The sequence below is a fragment of the Haemorhous mexicanus genome, chromosome 3, assembly GCF_027477595.1.
Source record: "Haemorhous mexicanus isolate bHaeMex1 chromosome 3, bHaeMex1.pri, whole genome shotgun sequence".
Taxonomy (NCBI): Eukaryota; Metazoa; Chordata; class Aves; order Passeriformes; family Fringillidae; genus Haemorhous; species Haemorhous mexicanus.
Genome location: NC_082343.1, coordinates 2470630 through 2485856, shown reverse-complemented (window position 1 = coordinate 2485856; position 15227 = coordinate 2470630). Strand labels below are relative to the sequence as shown.

Genomic DNA, 15227 nt, shown 5'->3' with positions numbered 1-15227 from the left:
TTCCTTGCATTTATATTAAGGCATCTGCCCTCTTGCAGCTGTGCCCAGGTTCCATTTGGCCCACAACAAAGGAAGACCATAGAAGCTGAGAGAAAATTTGGAAATGCATTAAAAATGGAGCTGTGCAAGAAGGAGCTGCAATTCTCCTTAGTTGTGAAATAAATAATGTGAAATCCTTTTTCACATGTACTGCTCCTTTGCACCTTTAAGAGCTGTTGGGTGTGGGGTGGGAGCCCAGCTGTGGTGCTGCCTTTGCTGCCTGGCCAGTGGAAGTGCTGAATTTCACATGGTTCAGAGCAGAGCAGCCATGGAAACATCCCAAGGGCAGCTAATGGCAGCTGTCACAGCAGGAGTGTGTGTTTGTCCTTTCAGGTCACTTCAGACTGGATCCTGAAAGCGGTGAGCTGAGAACAGCAGTGAATTTGGACTATGAGGAAGTTTCTCAGTATGTGATTTTAATTCAAGCAAACACAAGAGTCTCCTCTGCTGCAGAAGTCCAGCGTTCAGGTAACTCCTCGCTTTGAACGACATCCCAGGGGAGCAGTGGACACATGTTTTGTGTCTGCAGTCCATAGAGGAGCTGTGATTCTCTTCAAGCTGCAAAGTTTGATGTGCCAGGTGCAGGTTGTTCCCTGGTGTTTCCCCAGGCCTGTTTGCTGAGAATGCAGCCATGCTGACCATCTCCGTGCAGGACGTGAACGAGCAGCCCGTGTTCTCCAGCCCCTCCTACTCTGCCCGCATTCCCAGCTCTGTGCCCTACAAATACCCTGTCACCACAGTCCAGGTAGAGTGTTCCTGTGCTCCCCACAAAGGCAAATCCTGGCATAGAGCTGGGTTTCTCCCACTGCATTAGAGGAGCCTTCAATCTGCTCCTGAGAGCTGAGTTTGCTGCTTGAAGAACAAGGTGCAGCCCAAAGGCCACGGGCTGAGTGTCACAAATCCCCTTTTTTAAACCCAGGCCACAGATCCAGACTCAGGAGACAATGGATATCTGCAGTACAGCTTAGTGGGAGGTCAAACCAACGAATTTGACATCAATGAAAAAACAGGGCAGATTTTTACAGTTTCTGTAGCAGGAAAAGCTGGAACGTTTTATCTGGAAGTCCAAGCTGCAGACCAAGGCACAAGAAGACTCACAGCCCAGACAACAGTCAATGTAAGGAAGATTTTTGTCTATCATCCTGATTTACTTCCATGTCAAAATTGTAAACAAGAAGGGCTAACTGACATTACCATTTTGTAGTTTTGGTAATGGCAAAGCTACAAAATTACTTAACTCTGTCAATAGGGCTGTCAGATACATTAATATTTACATACTAGAATTAAGAGGTTGCCATTTTCATTGACATATTAAAATATGTTGGCACAAAAACTGATTTTTGGAGGACAATTATTTTGTATCAGAGGGTTTTTGTTATTGTTGTTAGTTTGAGGTTTTTTTGATCAATCTACAAGAGGTACAAATGCTTTAGAAAATCTTATCTGTGATTCTTTATCAGGTAACTGTTGATTCCAGCTCCAGTAGCAACATTGTGATGCTGGTGCTAAATCAGAAGATCAGTGCTGTGGAAAGAAAGCGTGTTGAAGTACAAAGGTATTTTTGAAACTGTGAAACTTATTCTGGTATAATATCTAATGATAAATTCAGAGTCCCTTTGGGGTCTGACAGCCTACAGCCAGTGCTCAGGAAAAGCCAGGCCGTCAATCTGACAGAGCTCAGAATAAGTTGTGCAAATTCACAGGAATCCACCAATTTTTGCCCTGTAAGTTTTTACCCAGAAGCTGACACATCTCAGAGAGGTCACTGGACTAGACAATTTCATGTGGTCTCTTCCCACCTCGATGTTTGTGTCATTTTTAACAGCCTAGGATAAAAGTTTTCATGGATAGCAGGATAAAAACGTGGAGACATAGGGCAGACACCACAAACTGAACCCACCATTAAATTAAAACCACAATTGGCCTTTTGGGCATGTTATCAGAGATGGAAGATCTTTTGTTTGGCTACACATAAACATGTATTTACATTGGAAAGATTGAGCCCTGTGCTTATGAGGGAAATCACTCTGAAGGTGGGAGAAATGAGTTTGTGATGTTGGTGCTATTTTGGACCATGGTAAAAATGAAATGGAAAACTTTCTTGGAAGCAGCTGGTGCTGACTGCTACCAGAATGATGAATTAACTGGGCCACTGGTCCCATTCAGCACAAAATCTCTGGAAGAAGAGGAGAAAACAATGAGGTTTAAGAGTCTAAATTTTCCTCCTCTCCACCTTTACTGTTTATAGTACTTTATAGCTATTGTTTTCCTCTTCTACCCAATCACTCAACAATTTTGGACAAATATCTTAATTCCTTGGCTGATGATGATCCTGATAATCCTGCATTTTTACATGCTTCAATCAAAATACCTGCCAAGGTACTTTTATTAGTATCAATTAATATCTGCCAAGTGTTGTATTAAATACTACTTCATTTAATTTCCAGAGTAGAGAATACGTCATTGCCCAGTTAATTAAGAATGTTTTCTTCATATGATGCCAGGGTCCTGGAAGAGAAACTGGAATGGAATGTGTATGTGCTTAATATCTATTCCAAGGAGTCTGACAGAAATTCAAGGAGCAGCACTGATGAAACCCAAGTAGACATCATTGCTTTTGATGAGGCCCACCAGGAAGTACCTGCAGAAGATGTGAAAAGGTCTGGATGGCACAGCCTGACTTCTGGGGCTCAGAATTCATAAAGCTGAGTCACTATTTACCGAAAGCTAATTTCAGAGTTTGCCAAAAAAAAAAAAAGAGGCTGTTTCGTTGTGCAAATTAGATTTAAAAGTCAGTTAAAAAAAAAAGAATATAATTAAAATATATATTGACCTGAAATATATATATATAGATATAGAGAGAGATATATATATACCCACATGAGATATATATCAGAGTGGCAGAATGTTGATTAAAACCCCACACTTCAGGTGTATTTTCCATTTCTTTGGTAATCTGTCAGTGATGTGGATCGAGTTCAAGTGTCCAAGCTCTGCAGCATTTTAGGTCCCAAGCCCCAGGGCTGCTGGCTGGAAAACAGAGCTTTTCCTGAAGGGAAGACACGCCAAGCCCGAATCCTCGAACAAGCTCTTGGCAGACCAGGGAGGGATATTCTGTATTTCCTTCACTCCTCCTGCAGCCAGAAGGCAGGTGAGGTGCCCATGTTCCCCTTGTGTCCCCAGGAAGCTGAGGGAGCAGAGGGGTGCCATCGAGCTGGGGCTGCAGGAGGTGTTCTCAGCATCCGTCAGCGCTGCCGTGGCCGAGGCTCCGGCGGCCCCGGCGGCCCCGGAGCGCACGGCTGCCATCGTGCTCGGGGTGCTGCTGGCCTGCACCTTCATCGCCTTCCTGGCCTATGTCCTGCTGGACCTGACAAGGAAAAGGTACCCAGGGTTTGCCTTCACAATGTCATTCACCTCCACAGCTGCTGGGTTTAATGAAAGGGCTTTGTCTGATAAATTACCGGCTTGTGCGGGGAGCACTGCCCGAGATTTGTTATGTTGGATGCACCACACACAACTGGAAGTTGTTTCTTCTTGTGTTTGTCACACAGCAAAAGCAGAAACAATTCCTTCTGAGCCAGAGAGATGTGGGCAGCAGAAACTTTCACTGTGAAGGGGGGCACAGGGGTCTTTTCCAACCCCATAAATGACAAAATCAAGGGAGGTTTTGCTGCTTAACTTCAGTGGCAGCATGGCCACATGGCAGAGGAAAACAATTTCCAGAAGGGAAGCAAACGTTTGGAGTATTAGTATTAGTTTGGAGTATTTCCTATTTTTCCATAATGCTACCATTATGGAAAAATAGGAAATACTCCAAACTAATCCCCAGAACAACACGGAAAATAAATGTTGTGTATTAAAACTTACAACACAAATAATTCATCCTCTGTTTCTAAAACAACTGTAAAGCCAATCTTCAAAAAGTTTTTTATTATTATTATTTTAATGTGTTGTTTTCAGAAAGTATGGGAAACAAGATTTGGTTAAGAAAGTTGATATTATGGAGGGCATTGATAACCCGTGGGCAGATGACAAAAATGGAAGTCTGAAAAGCTTAGAGAAACCAGAGCACATGAATAATGGGTAAGTAGACTGCTGCAATCACAAATTTATAAAAAACTGAACATAAAATCCGTGGTTCTAGTTTATTTTGGTACCATAGGATTTTCCTTGGATCTCCCACTAGGCTGTAGGTCCATTTTTAAGGACCCTTAAAATGACAAATTAAAAATCTCTACACTTGAAGGAAGTTAATACCTTTTAATCTTGTATCAAAGGCAAATTCCTACTTACTCTTTAGCAAATTGTTAATCCTAATGCAGAAAAGACCCTTCAGGATACAAGAAGCTACTTAATTCTCCTGGGTACAATCCCACTAATTTTGAGATCAGTGTACATGGTGCTCTTGGTTGTAGAGAGGCTGAGATTTTTGTCTGTGCTGCTGTGAATTCTCTGATCTCTCTTAGGAGAATTGAGGTGATGTCATTTGACAACCTGGAAGGCACCAGAGGAGATGATGCTGAAAAAGATGAAATTCAGGCCCCTGAAAAAGACAATTACCTGGAAACAGTGCTGCTGTATTACAAGGGTGAAAGTGAGGAAAATGGAGCCCCTGAAAAAGCTGCTGAAAGTAGAAATGTGGAGGTCCAGCCCACAGCGAGATTCACAACAGAACAGGTAAGGAGATTTTTGACTGCAAAGCATGGAGTGAAAGGTGTTTTATTGTTATTCACCAAGTAACTGAAGGAATTATCAAAAAAGCTAATCTGATGGAACTAAAACAAAAAAAGTCTTGTGAAGTAATCCCTGGGAGTGTCCAAAGCCAGGCTGGACAGGGCTTGGAGCAACCTGGTCTAGTGCAAGGTGTCCCTGCCCATGGCAGGGGGTTGGAGCTGGACAACCTCTAAAGGTCCCTTCCACCCCAAACCAATCTGTGATTCCATAAAAAAATCTCAGGAGGAGGGGCTGTTTGTCCATGCTTAGAGGAAGGAGCAGGACTTTGATCCAGAAGTGATGACTCTCTTCTGTCTTTATGGGATGTGAACCATAAGGGGCTCACAATTTTATGATTTCCACAGTTTTTAATTTCTCCACACTCAACCATTTGTAGCTTTCTGCCTCACCTGTGCTACGCTTTTTTGCAGGACTCCTTTCCAACAGACACAAACCAGGAGCCAGCTCTCCCCTCAACACCTCAGCCCACACTGCCTGCCCCTGAGAAAGAGCTGAAAGGAGTGAAATTTTCAGAGGTGGCAGTGATTTTGGACCATGAGCCTGGAGATTATGAGTCTGAAAACGATGAGTTTGGTGATGATGTATCCCTCTGATAAGGACACGCGATGAAGAACATTTTTAGAAAAACCACAATGAGACTCATTGGAACAGCTCAGAATTAAATGAGTTATAAGAATATGGGAATGTTATCCAGATTTTAATTTCGTTGCTGTTTTAAGGATGGATAAGAAAGACAACAAGCAATATGCGGGAAGGGCTGCAGTGCTGTGCTGCAGGGTTGCTTTCCCAGCAGCAGCGCTCTCACTGTGTATTTAATTTCTTCTGGCACGTGTCAAATGGGCAAGACAATAAACCCGATTCCAGCGGCGCTGCCTTGTCATTGCTTCAGATCGAGTCATGCTGGGACATCAATTCTGTTCTTTTGCGCAGAAGCGTCCGCCGCAGCGTCTGAAAACGAGAGTCGGTTTTCTAATTTTCCTGTTTTCCTCCATTTATTTTTCCCCCTCTCTCCTCCTTTCCAGCGAGGCAGTGCCTTCCCCCGGAGCCGGGAGCAGCCCCGAAGGAGCGGCTTTTCCCGGACCCAGGAGCGCCCGCCGAGCCCCAGCGCAGCGCGGAGGCTCCGGGCGCCGCCGTCCCCGCTCCCTCCGCCCCCCGCGCCGGGAGGAAGGGCAGGGCAGGGCCTCGCCTTCCTCCTCCTCCTCCTCCTCCTCCTCCGGCGGGGCGGGGAAGTTTCTGGCACCTTCTGGCGGTGGCGGCGGAAGCGGCCGGCGGGCGGAGCGGCGGAGGCGGCGCCGCGGCAGCGCCATGGCCAAGTGGGGCCAGGGGGACCCGCGCTGGATCGTGGAGGAGCGGGCGGACGCCACCAACGTGAACAACTGGCACTGGTGAGCGCCGGGACGGGCCGGGATGCGGGAAGGGCGGGGGGAACGGGCCGGCGCTGACCCCGCCGCTCCCGGGGCAGGACGGAGCGGGACGCGACCAGCTGGTCCAAGAGGAAGCTGAAGGAGGTGCTGGAGGGGCTGGTGGTGGAGGGCGAGGCCGGGCGCTGCGAGATCGGCGACCTCAAACACGTGGAGGGCGAAGCGTCCTGCAACAGCCGCAAAGGGAAACTCATCTTCTTCTACGAGTGGAACCTGCGCCTCAGCTGGAAAGGTACGGGGGTAAGGGGGACGCGGGGGCTCCGCAGGGATCGCCGGGCCCTGGCAGCGTGGCCCGGCCCGGCCCGGGGCCCCGCGCTGCTGCCGGCTCCCTGCGGAGGAGCCCCCGGCGGAGCGCGGTGTCTCGGTGCGCTGCCGTGACTCCGCGCCGGGGCTGGAGGCGATTGCGGGAGCCACGTGGGCCCGGACGGGGTCGGTGCGTGTTCGTAAATAACCTTGAAACCCGAGCTTGGCTTTCCCCTCCAGCCAGGCTTTCCCCAGCGCATATTCCTCAGCGCTGCGTCCCCGGTCTGTCGGCGCGGGTTACTCGCGTTGCTTTGCAAGAAGCGAGTGCCTGCATTGTGCTGGCATTGACAGCAGAGTGCCGGGGCTGGTTGAGCTCCGCTCTGCCCGAATTACAGCTCCTAATTACAGCTGTGTGCTCCTCCGTGCCTCTGGGCAGCAGGAAAACCTAGGAGACGTCACACTACAGCTGTCTCCAAAAACCAGCTGTAGTTTACGTTGAGGATTACGAATTACAGGAGGATAAAACTCTTTAGTGGGAAAGAGAAATAATTTTTGATTATATGGGCTGCTGGGGGCCGTGCTCGTGCGTTTTTTTGGTGTGCCATATCCATTTGCAATCCCAGCTCTTGGAGTTGCCCTCTGCTGTGCTTGTCCCATGACGAGTTCTTTGTTTGCAGTTTGGCTTTAGGTGATGCCAAGGAATTCTTCCCGTTTATTAAATGCCTAAAACTTGAGAGCACATTGTGGCCCGTGTCTTGCACTGGAGCAAGAAGCAGGAGCAGCTGATGGAATGAGCCTGCACAGGAAATTGTCCCTGGATATTGCAGTGCCAAGTGACAGGCTGTGCTTCCCCAAATGCTGTCCTTATTCCTCAGCCCTGGGGTGTGGAGGCTGGCCTGACTGGAATATGGCTGAGACCAGAACAGATCTGGAATTGAAGTCTGCACCCACAATAACAGGGGACTTTAAACTGAGTACTGTTGTTTGTTTTAGGTAGTGTTATCTGTGCCAAGTGTTACAAACTGAGACCACACTTAGAGTTGTGGTGTAAATGTGAACAGAGAGCAAGGCAAACATTAGACTCTCGTGCAGTTTAAATCACTGTAGATAAAATAATTGTAATCAGTTTTTTGGCTTTTTTAAGTTCAGCTAAGATCACTTGAAGCTTTAAACAGAGGTTAGCTCAGCTCTGTGTGGTTTATTTCAGAGTGTAAAGTTAGAAGCAGGCAGGCAGTATTTTGTTTGTGTTTCTATGTAAGTTCTCTCTGTTTCTCTGCAAGGTGTTTGTGCTGGTCAGTGTTGTAGAGACAGCTCTGACTTGTGCTGGCTGCTTTGCTGGGTGAATCATGGCTTTGAGAGCTTCATTTTAAATGAGCTGGCTACTACACAGGAAATTCTAAAAAAACCCCAGAGGCTGATGATTTTTTTTTTTTTGTGGTAGCCATCATGTTGTGTGTTTTGAGGGCTCTAAATTAGAAGTGAGAGTTCAGATTGAACTAAAAAACTGTAATTAGTTCTACAAGTCTGCAAGGATAACTAGGACTGCAAGCTTTGATTAAAAGGTGGATATGTAAGGACAAATGATAAAAACCCTGAGGTTTGCAGCTGGTTTGGAAAGTCCAGTGTAGGAAAAACATTGTGTTTAGCAGTTTAGGTAAGAAAGAAACAAGAAAGTGAGGAACTGAGTGTATTTAATGGCACTGAAATTGAGAAAAATGGATGTTCTGTCATTTTTTAGAGGATGTAATGAGGATTTTAATGGATCATTCCACATTGTGGTGCAAGCTTTGTGAAAACATGTTTGTCCTTTTAAAGCAGGTATTTCAGCAGTGTGTTATAGCTGGCTCTTTCTGAGATCTGTGCCTCACACTGGACTGACAGGAGACCAGAACATAATTTATTCTCAGGTCTGTTACTGAATTCCAGTGAAATTCCACCACATAATTTGATTGGTTGATAAAAAGGTAGTAAAGCTTTGTTCACATTACAGTGGTAGTGAAAGTGCAGAGCTGCACCAACCTTCTGCCTGTGTCATGTGGAGCCACCAGCTCTGTTTGTTCACTGCTTGGACTTTGCTGCCCAGCACAGACACTGCCACTGTGAAACTTTAGGAGTTGTGAAAATTGCTGGCAGGATTAGCTGACTGAAGTCAGGTTTGTGTTTAGCTCCCCAAAACTCCTTCCTGCACGCCTGCACTTCCTTTCTGGGGAGCAGCCAGAAATAAGCTGGGCTTTATTGTCAGCAGAGAGCACGTTGTGTGGTTTTCCTGTGCTGGAAGAGGGCAGGGAGGAGCACCCTGAGGTGGCTCTGTGGGCCCAGGGATGGCATTAACCAGTTCCCAGGGCTTTACTGAGTGACAGGTTCTCCTGGGAGACTCCGAGCTCTGGTTCTGCTGTCCCTGTGTGGATTAACAGCTCTGTGTGTTGAGCAATCCCTCATGGCCTCAGTGGGGAGGGATCTCTGCACTTTGGCACCGCAGCTCTGCACTCCTCTCCATGCCAGGAGGCACCTGGGCTTTTGTTGGGATCTCAGCCAGCTGGGTTCTGTCAGGGGGGCTCAGGGAAGTCATGAAAATAATGAGAGTGATGGTCAGGAGCAGGGGAACCCAGGTGGCTCCTGTGAGAGGGATTTCCCCAGAAATCCTGCATCTGCCTTCCTGCTGATTGCCCTTGTGCAGTCCTGCTCAGCCCTGGGCTGTTGGAATTGGAGTTTTGCTGATGAAGCACCTTGTTGGATTTTTAATGTTCTGGCACTGAGCTGACAGACCTGCCTGTTTCTCTTGTTGCTTTTACCAATTAGTGAGTTAATTTAAATAATGAAGCCCTTTTGCAAGGCCAGGGGGAAGTCCTCAGTGTAATAAGAAAAGCCTCAGCCCTTCACTTCAATGTTCCAGTGTAATCTGAGGCAGAGCAGCTCAGTGGGGTGGGCCTTGGCCCCGAAGGATCAGAAGTGGAGCAGAATTCCTGTCCTGGCTGACTCTTTCTGCAGTGTGCAGTCACTGTAAAGTGGTTAAAAGTTATACCAAGTGCTCTGAATGTGCACCTGAAGTTCCTTTTTTAAGATGTCAGTTGTATCCTGTCCATTATACACGGGTGTTTTTCCTGGTAACTGCCTGCATGCTGGGAGCTTTCACACAACTAAAGAGGGCAAGGTCAGCATTCCAGGGAGCTTCTGAGCCAGGGCAGACACATTCAGGGGAGAAGATTTTCCTCTTCCCTCCCTCAGAGGCACAGGCAGGGCTGGGGACAGGCTGTGAAGGCTGTCAGGCAGGTGACAGCAGTGCAGGGAGCAGCTGAGTCCCTGTCCTTCCCTCGGTGCACCTGGATGGGGAACACAGCTCCCAGGAGAGGCTCAGGTTGCTGTTCAGTTCCTCTAACTCAGCCTTGAGGCACCTCCCTTCAGGTAACACCTTTGTACAAATGAGTTCCAAGTGTCAAACTCTTGCTGTGGGGGAAATAGTTTTTAATGATGCATTTAAGAATTCGTTATGTTGATACAGGTACAGTGAAAGAGTCTGGTGAGAAACATAAGGGATCTCTTGAAATTCCTAACCTGTCAGAAGAAAATGAGGTAGATGATACAGAGGTAGGTGTGCAACACTGGTATGGCTGTATAGGTCCACAGTTCTTAAATAAAGTTAATCAACATCTAGGCATCATGTTTTGATTTGTCCTGTTGTTAAGTGGGGTAATTACTATGTGGATAGTTTATTTCATGCTTTTGTTTATTATACTTGGAATTATGCCTCATTCTGTCCCCAAATTAACCAATGAGGAATGTGCAGTTTGCTTTGCTAATTATTGGTTGTGATAATATTTTAACGACAAATTTGGGAAGAACTCTGCTTGTAGTCTTAAAAAAAACCCCAAACCAACACAGCAGACCACTGCCAGCCCTAAGACCTGAGGGAATCTCTGTGTTGGCTGGATAATGATGGACACTGGGCTCCCACAGATCCTTCAGCCTCTGCTGAGAAGCAGCTCTTGGCTGTGCTTGATGAACTAGACTGAGTAGAGCTTCTACATTTATTGATGTCTTAAGAGGACTTACTTACTTTTAGCAAAGGTTGGCTCCTCCAAGACCATGAATTGGGAATTGCAGCTGTCCTCTGAGCATAGTAAACAAAGCCCAAACACTTCCCTTTGTTGCCAGATCCCAGAGGCTCATGGCTGGGGTCTCTTCAGTGCTGTCATCTTTCTGTTTCTAGATAAATGTTAGCAAGAAGAAAGGGGAAGGTGATGTTCTGAAGGAGCTGATGAGAACTGAAGGAACCACCAAAGTCAGAGAGGCCCTGAGGGACTACCTGAAAGCACTTAAAACAGGTAAATTGAACCAGGTGCATGAATCAGCACCTGGGGAGTGCTCCTGTGCAGGGGCCTCTCCTGAACAGCCTGCTCAGATAGTGACAAACCCCTGGGTTTGTACTGGTGTGATCTTGAATTGTCACCAGCTGAGCTGAGCTGAGCTAGTCCTGACACTCAGCATCTGCTTTGCTCTAAAGGTGGCTGTGTCCAGAAGGTTCTGCAGGGGCTGAACTGAGGCTGTGCTGGGTCACAGGCCCTGCCAGGGCTCAGCTTGGCCCTACTTGGACTGGCCAATATTAGGAATTTTTTGTTGTTGTTGCCTGATTTTAAAGAACTGCTTTCCTTGCCTGAACTGCTGCCTTATTTTTGTGTCCCTTTGTTTTATATAGAATTTATAATGCTGTCTTTATTTCTGTTCTTTACAGTTTCATTCTCTGCTCATCTTTAAGCTTGCCATTATAATTTGAGATTCTAAGGTTTTATTATCCTAAACTTACTAAATTTATGAATTTTCACTTGTTCTTCTAAACCAAAGCTGAACCAAATTTAAGTTTTCCTTTCTATTTTTTGAACTCTGGTATTTTTGTGAATTACAGCTGTTTCCAAGAACCAGGAAAGTATGCTCAAAAAACTGATGCATTTACAGCTTGTAGTCAAATTGTTATCAATCTCTGATTGTGAAATTCTTCATTAAATTATTACTTTCTCCTTTTTTTCTCCCTTTTTTATTTTGCTAAATGCTGTGTAATTTTCCCAAGTTGGATCCACCAGCTTCTGGCTTGAGAAGCTACTGTGTATGATTTTTAGGGTATCCAAAGATTCTTTAACTCTGGAAACTCCAAGGGCAGCAGCCTCTGACAGGGATTGCTCCCACGCTGTACTGAGTTTCACTCCAGCCTTCTGCCAGACTTAGAAGAATTTCTTTGGGTGTTTTTCCTCTTTGATCTGAACATCTGTCTGTGCAGATGTTTCTGAGTTGGGGTCAGGTAGCTTGGAAAAGCCTTTTGAAGGGAAATTGCTGTTAGGTCTGTTCCTGATGGAAGCCTAAGAGTAAACAGGGAAAACTGGATTGAGTTTTATGTCCTGCCCAGTTTTACCCATTCTCCAGGGTTTTGGTGATCTTCACTGAGTATCTGAGTGTCAGGGGGGTTGAAGAGCTCAATTTCACACTGAAAAGTGCTTTTCTCCATTACAGAGTTCACCTTGGGAATGATTCTGCCAACAAAAGCTCCTGTAGGTCAGGAACTGGCCACGGAGCGAAAAGCAAGTGGGAGCCCTGTGCAGGTGTGTTGGCTTCAGGTTTTCCCTCTGAACTGACTCCTGAGTAATAAAACTGCTGAGGAAGTGCAGAAACACAGGCTGCAATTGCCATGTGTTCACAGCCTGTGTTTGAGAAGGTGCAGGTGACAACCCCCTTGCCCTGCCTGCACTTCTGAGGGGCAAGATCTCACACGAATTCCTCTGAATGTTTTTTTGCTTTGCAGGATTCTGTTACACCACAGGCTCTGGATATGGTTGGAGTAAAAATTCCAACAGTGAGGATACATATGAGGGAAGTCTTCAACTCTCCAGCTGATGAACTTTACAGCATCTTCACAAAGAAGGAAGTAAGTGATACTCTCAGGAGGCATTTTAACTGAGTGTGGCTGTTGTGTAGATAATAAACACATCACAGTGTTAAGTACAAATTCCATTTGATGAGAGTTTATTAGGCTGCCTTAGAACTTCTTTTGCCAGTTGTTCCCTTAACAAAGGGAGGCTGCATTGTTGTGGTGTTTGGGTGCAGCTCCCTTGTGCTGTCCTTAACAAAAGCTTTGCTCTTTGATGTTGGTGTTGCTGAGGAGCCTGAAGGGCTCAGTAGTGGCCCTGCTGCTGCCCACAGCTTCATTAGATTAATTACTGGAGGTGATGATACTGTTACTTAAAGGGTATGAAACACACACTCACTAATTTTGGGTTTGTGTCCTTCAGACAAGGCTGGGCTGGTATTGGAGAACTTTAAATTACCACCCCAGGGCCCCCTCTGGGAACAGCAAAGGCTCTTAGCAGCTCTTCTGCACCTTCCTAAAGCTGCTGCTCCATTTCCCTCATTTCCCAGACTGGGAACAGCCAGTTGTGGGGATGTGCTGGGGCAGAGCCTGTGCTGGTCTCTATTTACCAGTGCAACTTTCTCAGCATTAACATTCTCACTGTGGCACCTCACTGGTGCCACCTCATTTAATTCCTGCAGCTCCCCTCCCTTTTCTCCCAGCCTGGTGCATTATGTGTTTTTTTTTTTTTTTTTTAGTTGGTACAGAAGTTCTCCAAGTGCCCAGCTGTGATTGAAGCAGAGAAAGGAGGCAAGCTCCAGATGTTTGAGGGCTGTGTCAGTGGTGAATACACAGAACTGGTAAAAAGCTCCTGCTCTGCTTTAAAAAGGGGGGGACGGGGGGAGGGTGCCTCCTTCTCTGAGCTAAAAAGCAACATAAATGTGTGAATTTCAGCTTCTCCAGTGAGTATTTCAGTTCTTCTATTTCAAAGCCAAACAGTTGGTGTTTTTTTGTGTGCTCCAAAGAGCAGGGAGTGACCACACCTAAGGACCTGCAGGGGGAGCAGAAAACCCAGCACCATCCTTTGCACCTGAGAGGAGGGAGAAAGGTTTAGGGTTTATCAACCAAATCCCTCTTTTTAACTGGGGAAATGATCTCTGTTCTATTCAGGGCAAGTGTTACCCTGTCCCAACTGAATGCTGGTGCACATAGAAGGGAAAAACCTGGGAATTAGAGCTCAGCTGCATTTTTGAAATGTCCTAAAAACCATTTTCATCTGCAGGAGTGCCCGACTTGTGTTTTGGGCCAGGCTGGGTTGTGTAACACACTCACTCAGTCACACTTTAAAATTTCAGGGGGGAAAACTGGGCTTGTCCTTGTTTCTAAGTCTGCAAGAAAAATCAGTGTTTTTTGTGCAGTAACCAGTGAGTCCTGGTCTTTTCCCACAGCAGAAACAGAACAGTGGAATGCAGCACGCTGAGAGCTCCGTGAAAACATTTTTTATTTCCAAAACCAGATTCCAGTCTTACTCTTGTTTACATGCATGTGTCCAGTATGGCAGAAGATGCTGCTCCTCTCCCTGTGTTGCAGGGAGAACTGGAATGGGAATTCTCCCAGGTGCTAACGAGGAGAACCTTCTTATCTTCCCCAGGTGCCCAGCCAAAGACTCGTCCTGAAGTGGCGGTGTAGGAGCTGGCCTGAGGGTGAGTGTTCAGGAGCTCTGCTAGGGCAGGGCTGCTCTGCAGGGCAAGAACCAGTCCTGGCAGGGAGCAGCCTGGGCTGGACATCCCTCAGTCCCTGTCCTTGTGAAAAAGGCAGAGCAGAGAGGGAATCAGCAGCAACAAATGGCATCCTTTAAAAGCTCCTCACTGAAGGGTCCTGTTCTCTTCCCTCAGAACATTATGCAACCGTGGCCTTGACCTTCCAGGACCTGGCGGCTCAGTCGGAACTGGAGCTGGAGTGCAAAGGGGTTCCTGTCTCCCATGAAGAGAGTACAAGACAATGCTGGAAGAAGCAATATTTTGAAGAAATCCATATTTTACTGCAGCAATCAAAAGACAACATGGAATGATAACAGCACTGTAGTTTTGTTAGGGCATTACTTTTTATACTTTGTTAACATTTGGTTTTCTAAAAAAAGAAAAAATATAATTTATTTGTGGGAAGAATAAAGACCCACTTCTATGAGACTGTACATAGTTTAAGCACTATTTATGGGTTTTTAGGGAATAAGAGGCAAGTCAGACTCTGTATATCAACAGCTTCACTTGGGGACAGTGATCTCTGTTCTGCTTGCCTGGAACTTGACAGTGATAATGATTCAGTTGCAGTGAGCCCTGCCTCAGAGGTAGGTGAGCTGCACCATCAATAGAAGCATTTCCAGTTCCTTAATACTCAGTGTATCAAGTGGCAAAATTAAATCCCTGTAGGAGATGGAGTTCCCAGCAGAGGTGAGCTGCAAGGGATTACAAAACTGCTGATCCATTTCAGTAGATGGGGGGAATCATTTCCAGCCTCTGTGGAATCCTTGCTAGATGCTTTTAACTGCAGACTCTTTGCAGCTGCAGTGTTAGGAAAGACAATTAACAATGTCATGTAATTATTAGGTCTGCATGCACTGTACTCCCTTCCTTGACCTCGGTGTGACTTTTATTTAGGAAGAAACAAACAGTAGTAGTGCTTTCTTTCTGCAGTTCTGTAAAACCTTCCACTGCAATGATTGACAGCCCTCTGCAATGCTGTACCTCAGAGAGAACAACTGTAAAGAGAATTTTGGCAGGAACAAATTGTAATTCCTAATACAACCATCTCGAGGTGAGCAAGGATGACTTAGGTCTCAGATGCTTTATAAATAAAGTGTACAAATGAAACATGCAATCTGAAACAATCTGACCACAATAGGGCAGGCTGCTTTTGGAAAACATGCTTGGCTCAATAAAAATATGACTTTACATCAA

At 46.2% G+C, this 15227-nt stretch overlaps 2 protein-coding genes across 2 annotated transcripts in view; both read left to right on the top strand.

Annotated features, from left to right (window-relative positions):
* LOC132325891 (protocadherin Fat 4-like) overlaps positions 1–5451 on the top strand; it is a 38037-nt gene extending 32586 nt beyond the window's left edge. Inside the window, exons 36-44 of the mRNA XM_059843443.1 lie at positions 373–507; positions 648–784; positions 959–1156; positions 1500–1594; positions 2544–2699; positions 3223–3420; positions 4000–4122; positions 4506–4716; positions 5184–5451. Of these exons, the coding sequence (XP_059699426.1) occupies positions 373–507; positions 648–784; positions 959–1156; positions 1500–1594; positions 2544–2699; positions 3223–3420; positions 4000–4122; positions 4506–4716; positions 5184–5366 (1436 nt within the window). The 3' untranslated portion in view covers positions 5367–5451. The remainder of the gene's footprint in view (positions 1–372; positions 508–647; positions 785–958; positions 1157–1499; positions 1595–2543; positions 2700–3222; positions 3421–3999; positions 4123–4505; positions 4717–5183) is intronic.
* Positions 5452–5998: 547 nt separating this feature from the next.
* On the top strand, positions 5999–15227 carry LOC132324427 (activator of 90 kDa heat shock protein ATPase homolog 2-like). The gene is made up of 9 exons (XM_059840512.1): positions 5999–6158; positions 6236–6426; positions 9937–10022; positions 10645–10759; positions 11937–12025; positions 12226–12348; positions 13029–13130; positions 13922–13973; positions 14166–15227. Exons 1-9 carry the CDS (start codon positions 6079–6081, stop codon positions 14339–14341), a joined length of 1014 nt encoding a protein of 337 aa, XP_059696495.1. The 5' UTR covers positions 5999–6078; the 3' UTR covers positions 14342–15227.

Excerpts from the sequence above, each read along its gene's own strand:
- LOC132324427 (XM_059840512.1), top strand. The coding sequence starts at position 6,079 with ATGGCCAAGTGGGGCCAGGGGGACCCGCGCTGGATCGTGGAGGAGCGG. Across the intron at positions 6,159-6,235 it reads AACGTGAACAACTGGCACTG|GACGGAGCGGGACGCGACCA; the intron begins GTGAGCGCCGGG and ends CTCCCGGGGCAG. Across the intron at positions 12,349-13,028 it reads GCATCTTCACAAAGAAGGAA|TTGGTACAGAAGTTCTCCAA; the intron begins GTAAGTGATACT and ends TTTTTTTTTTAG.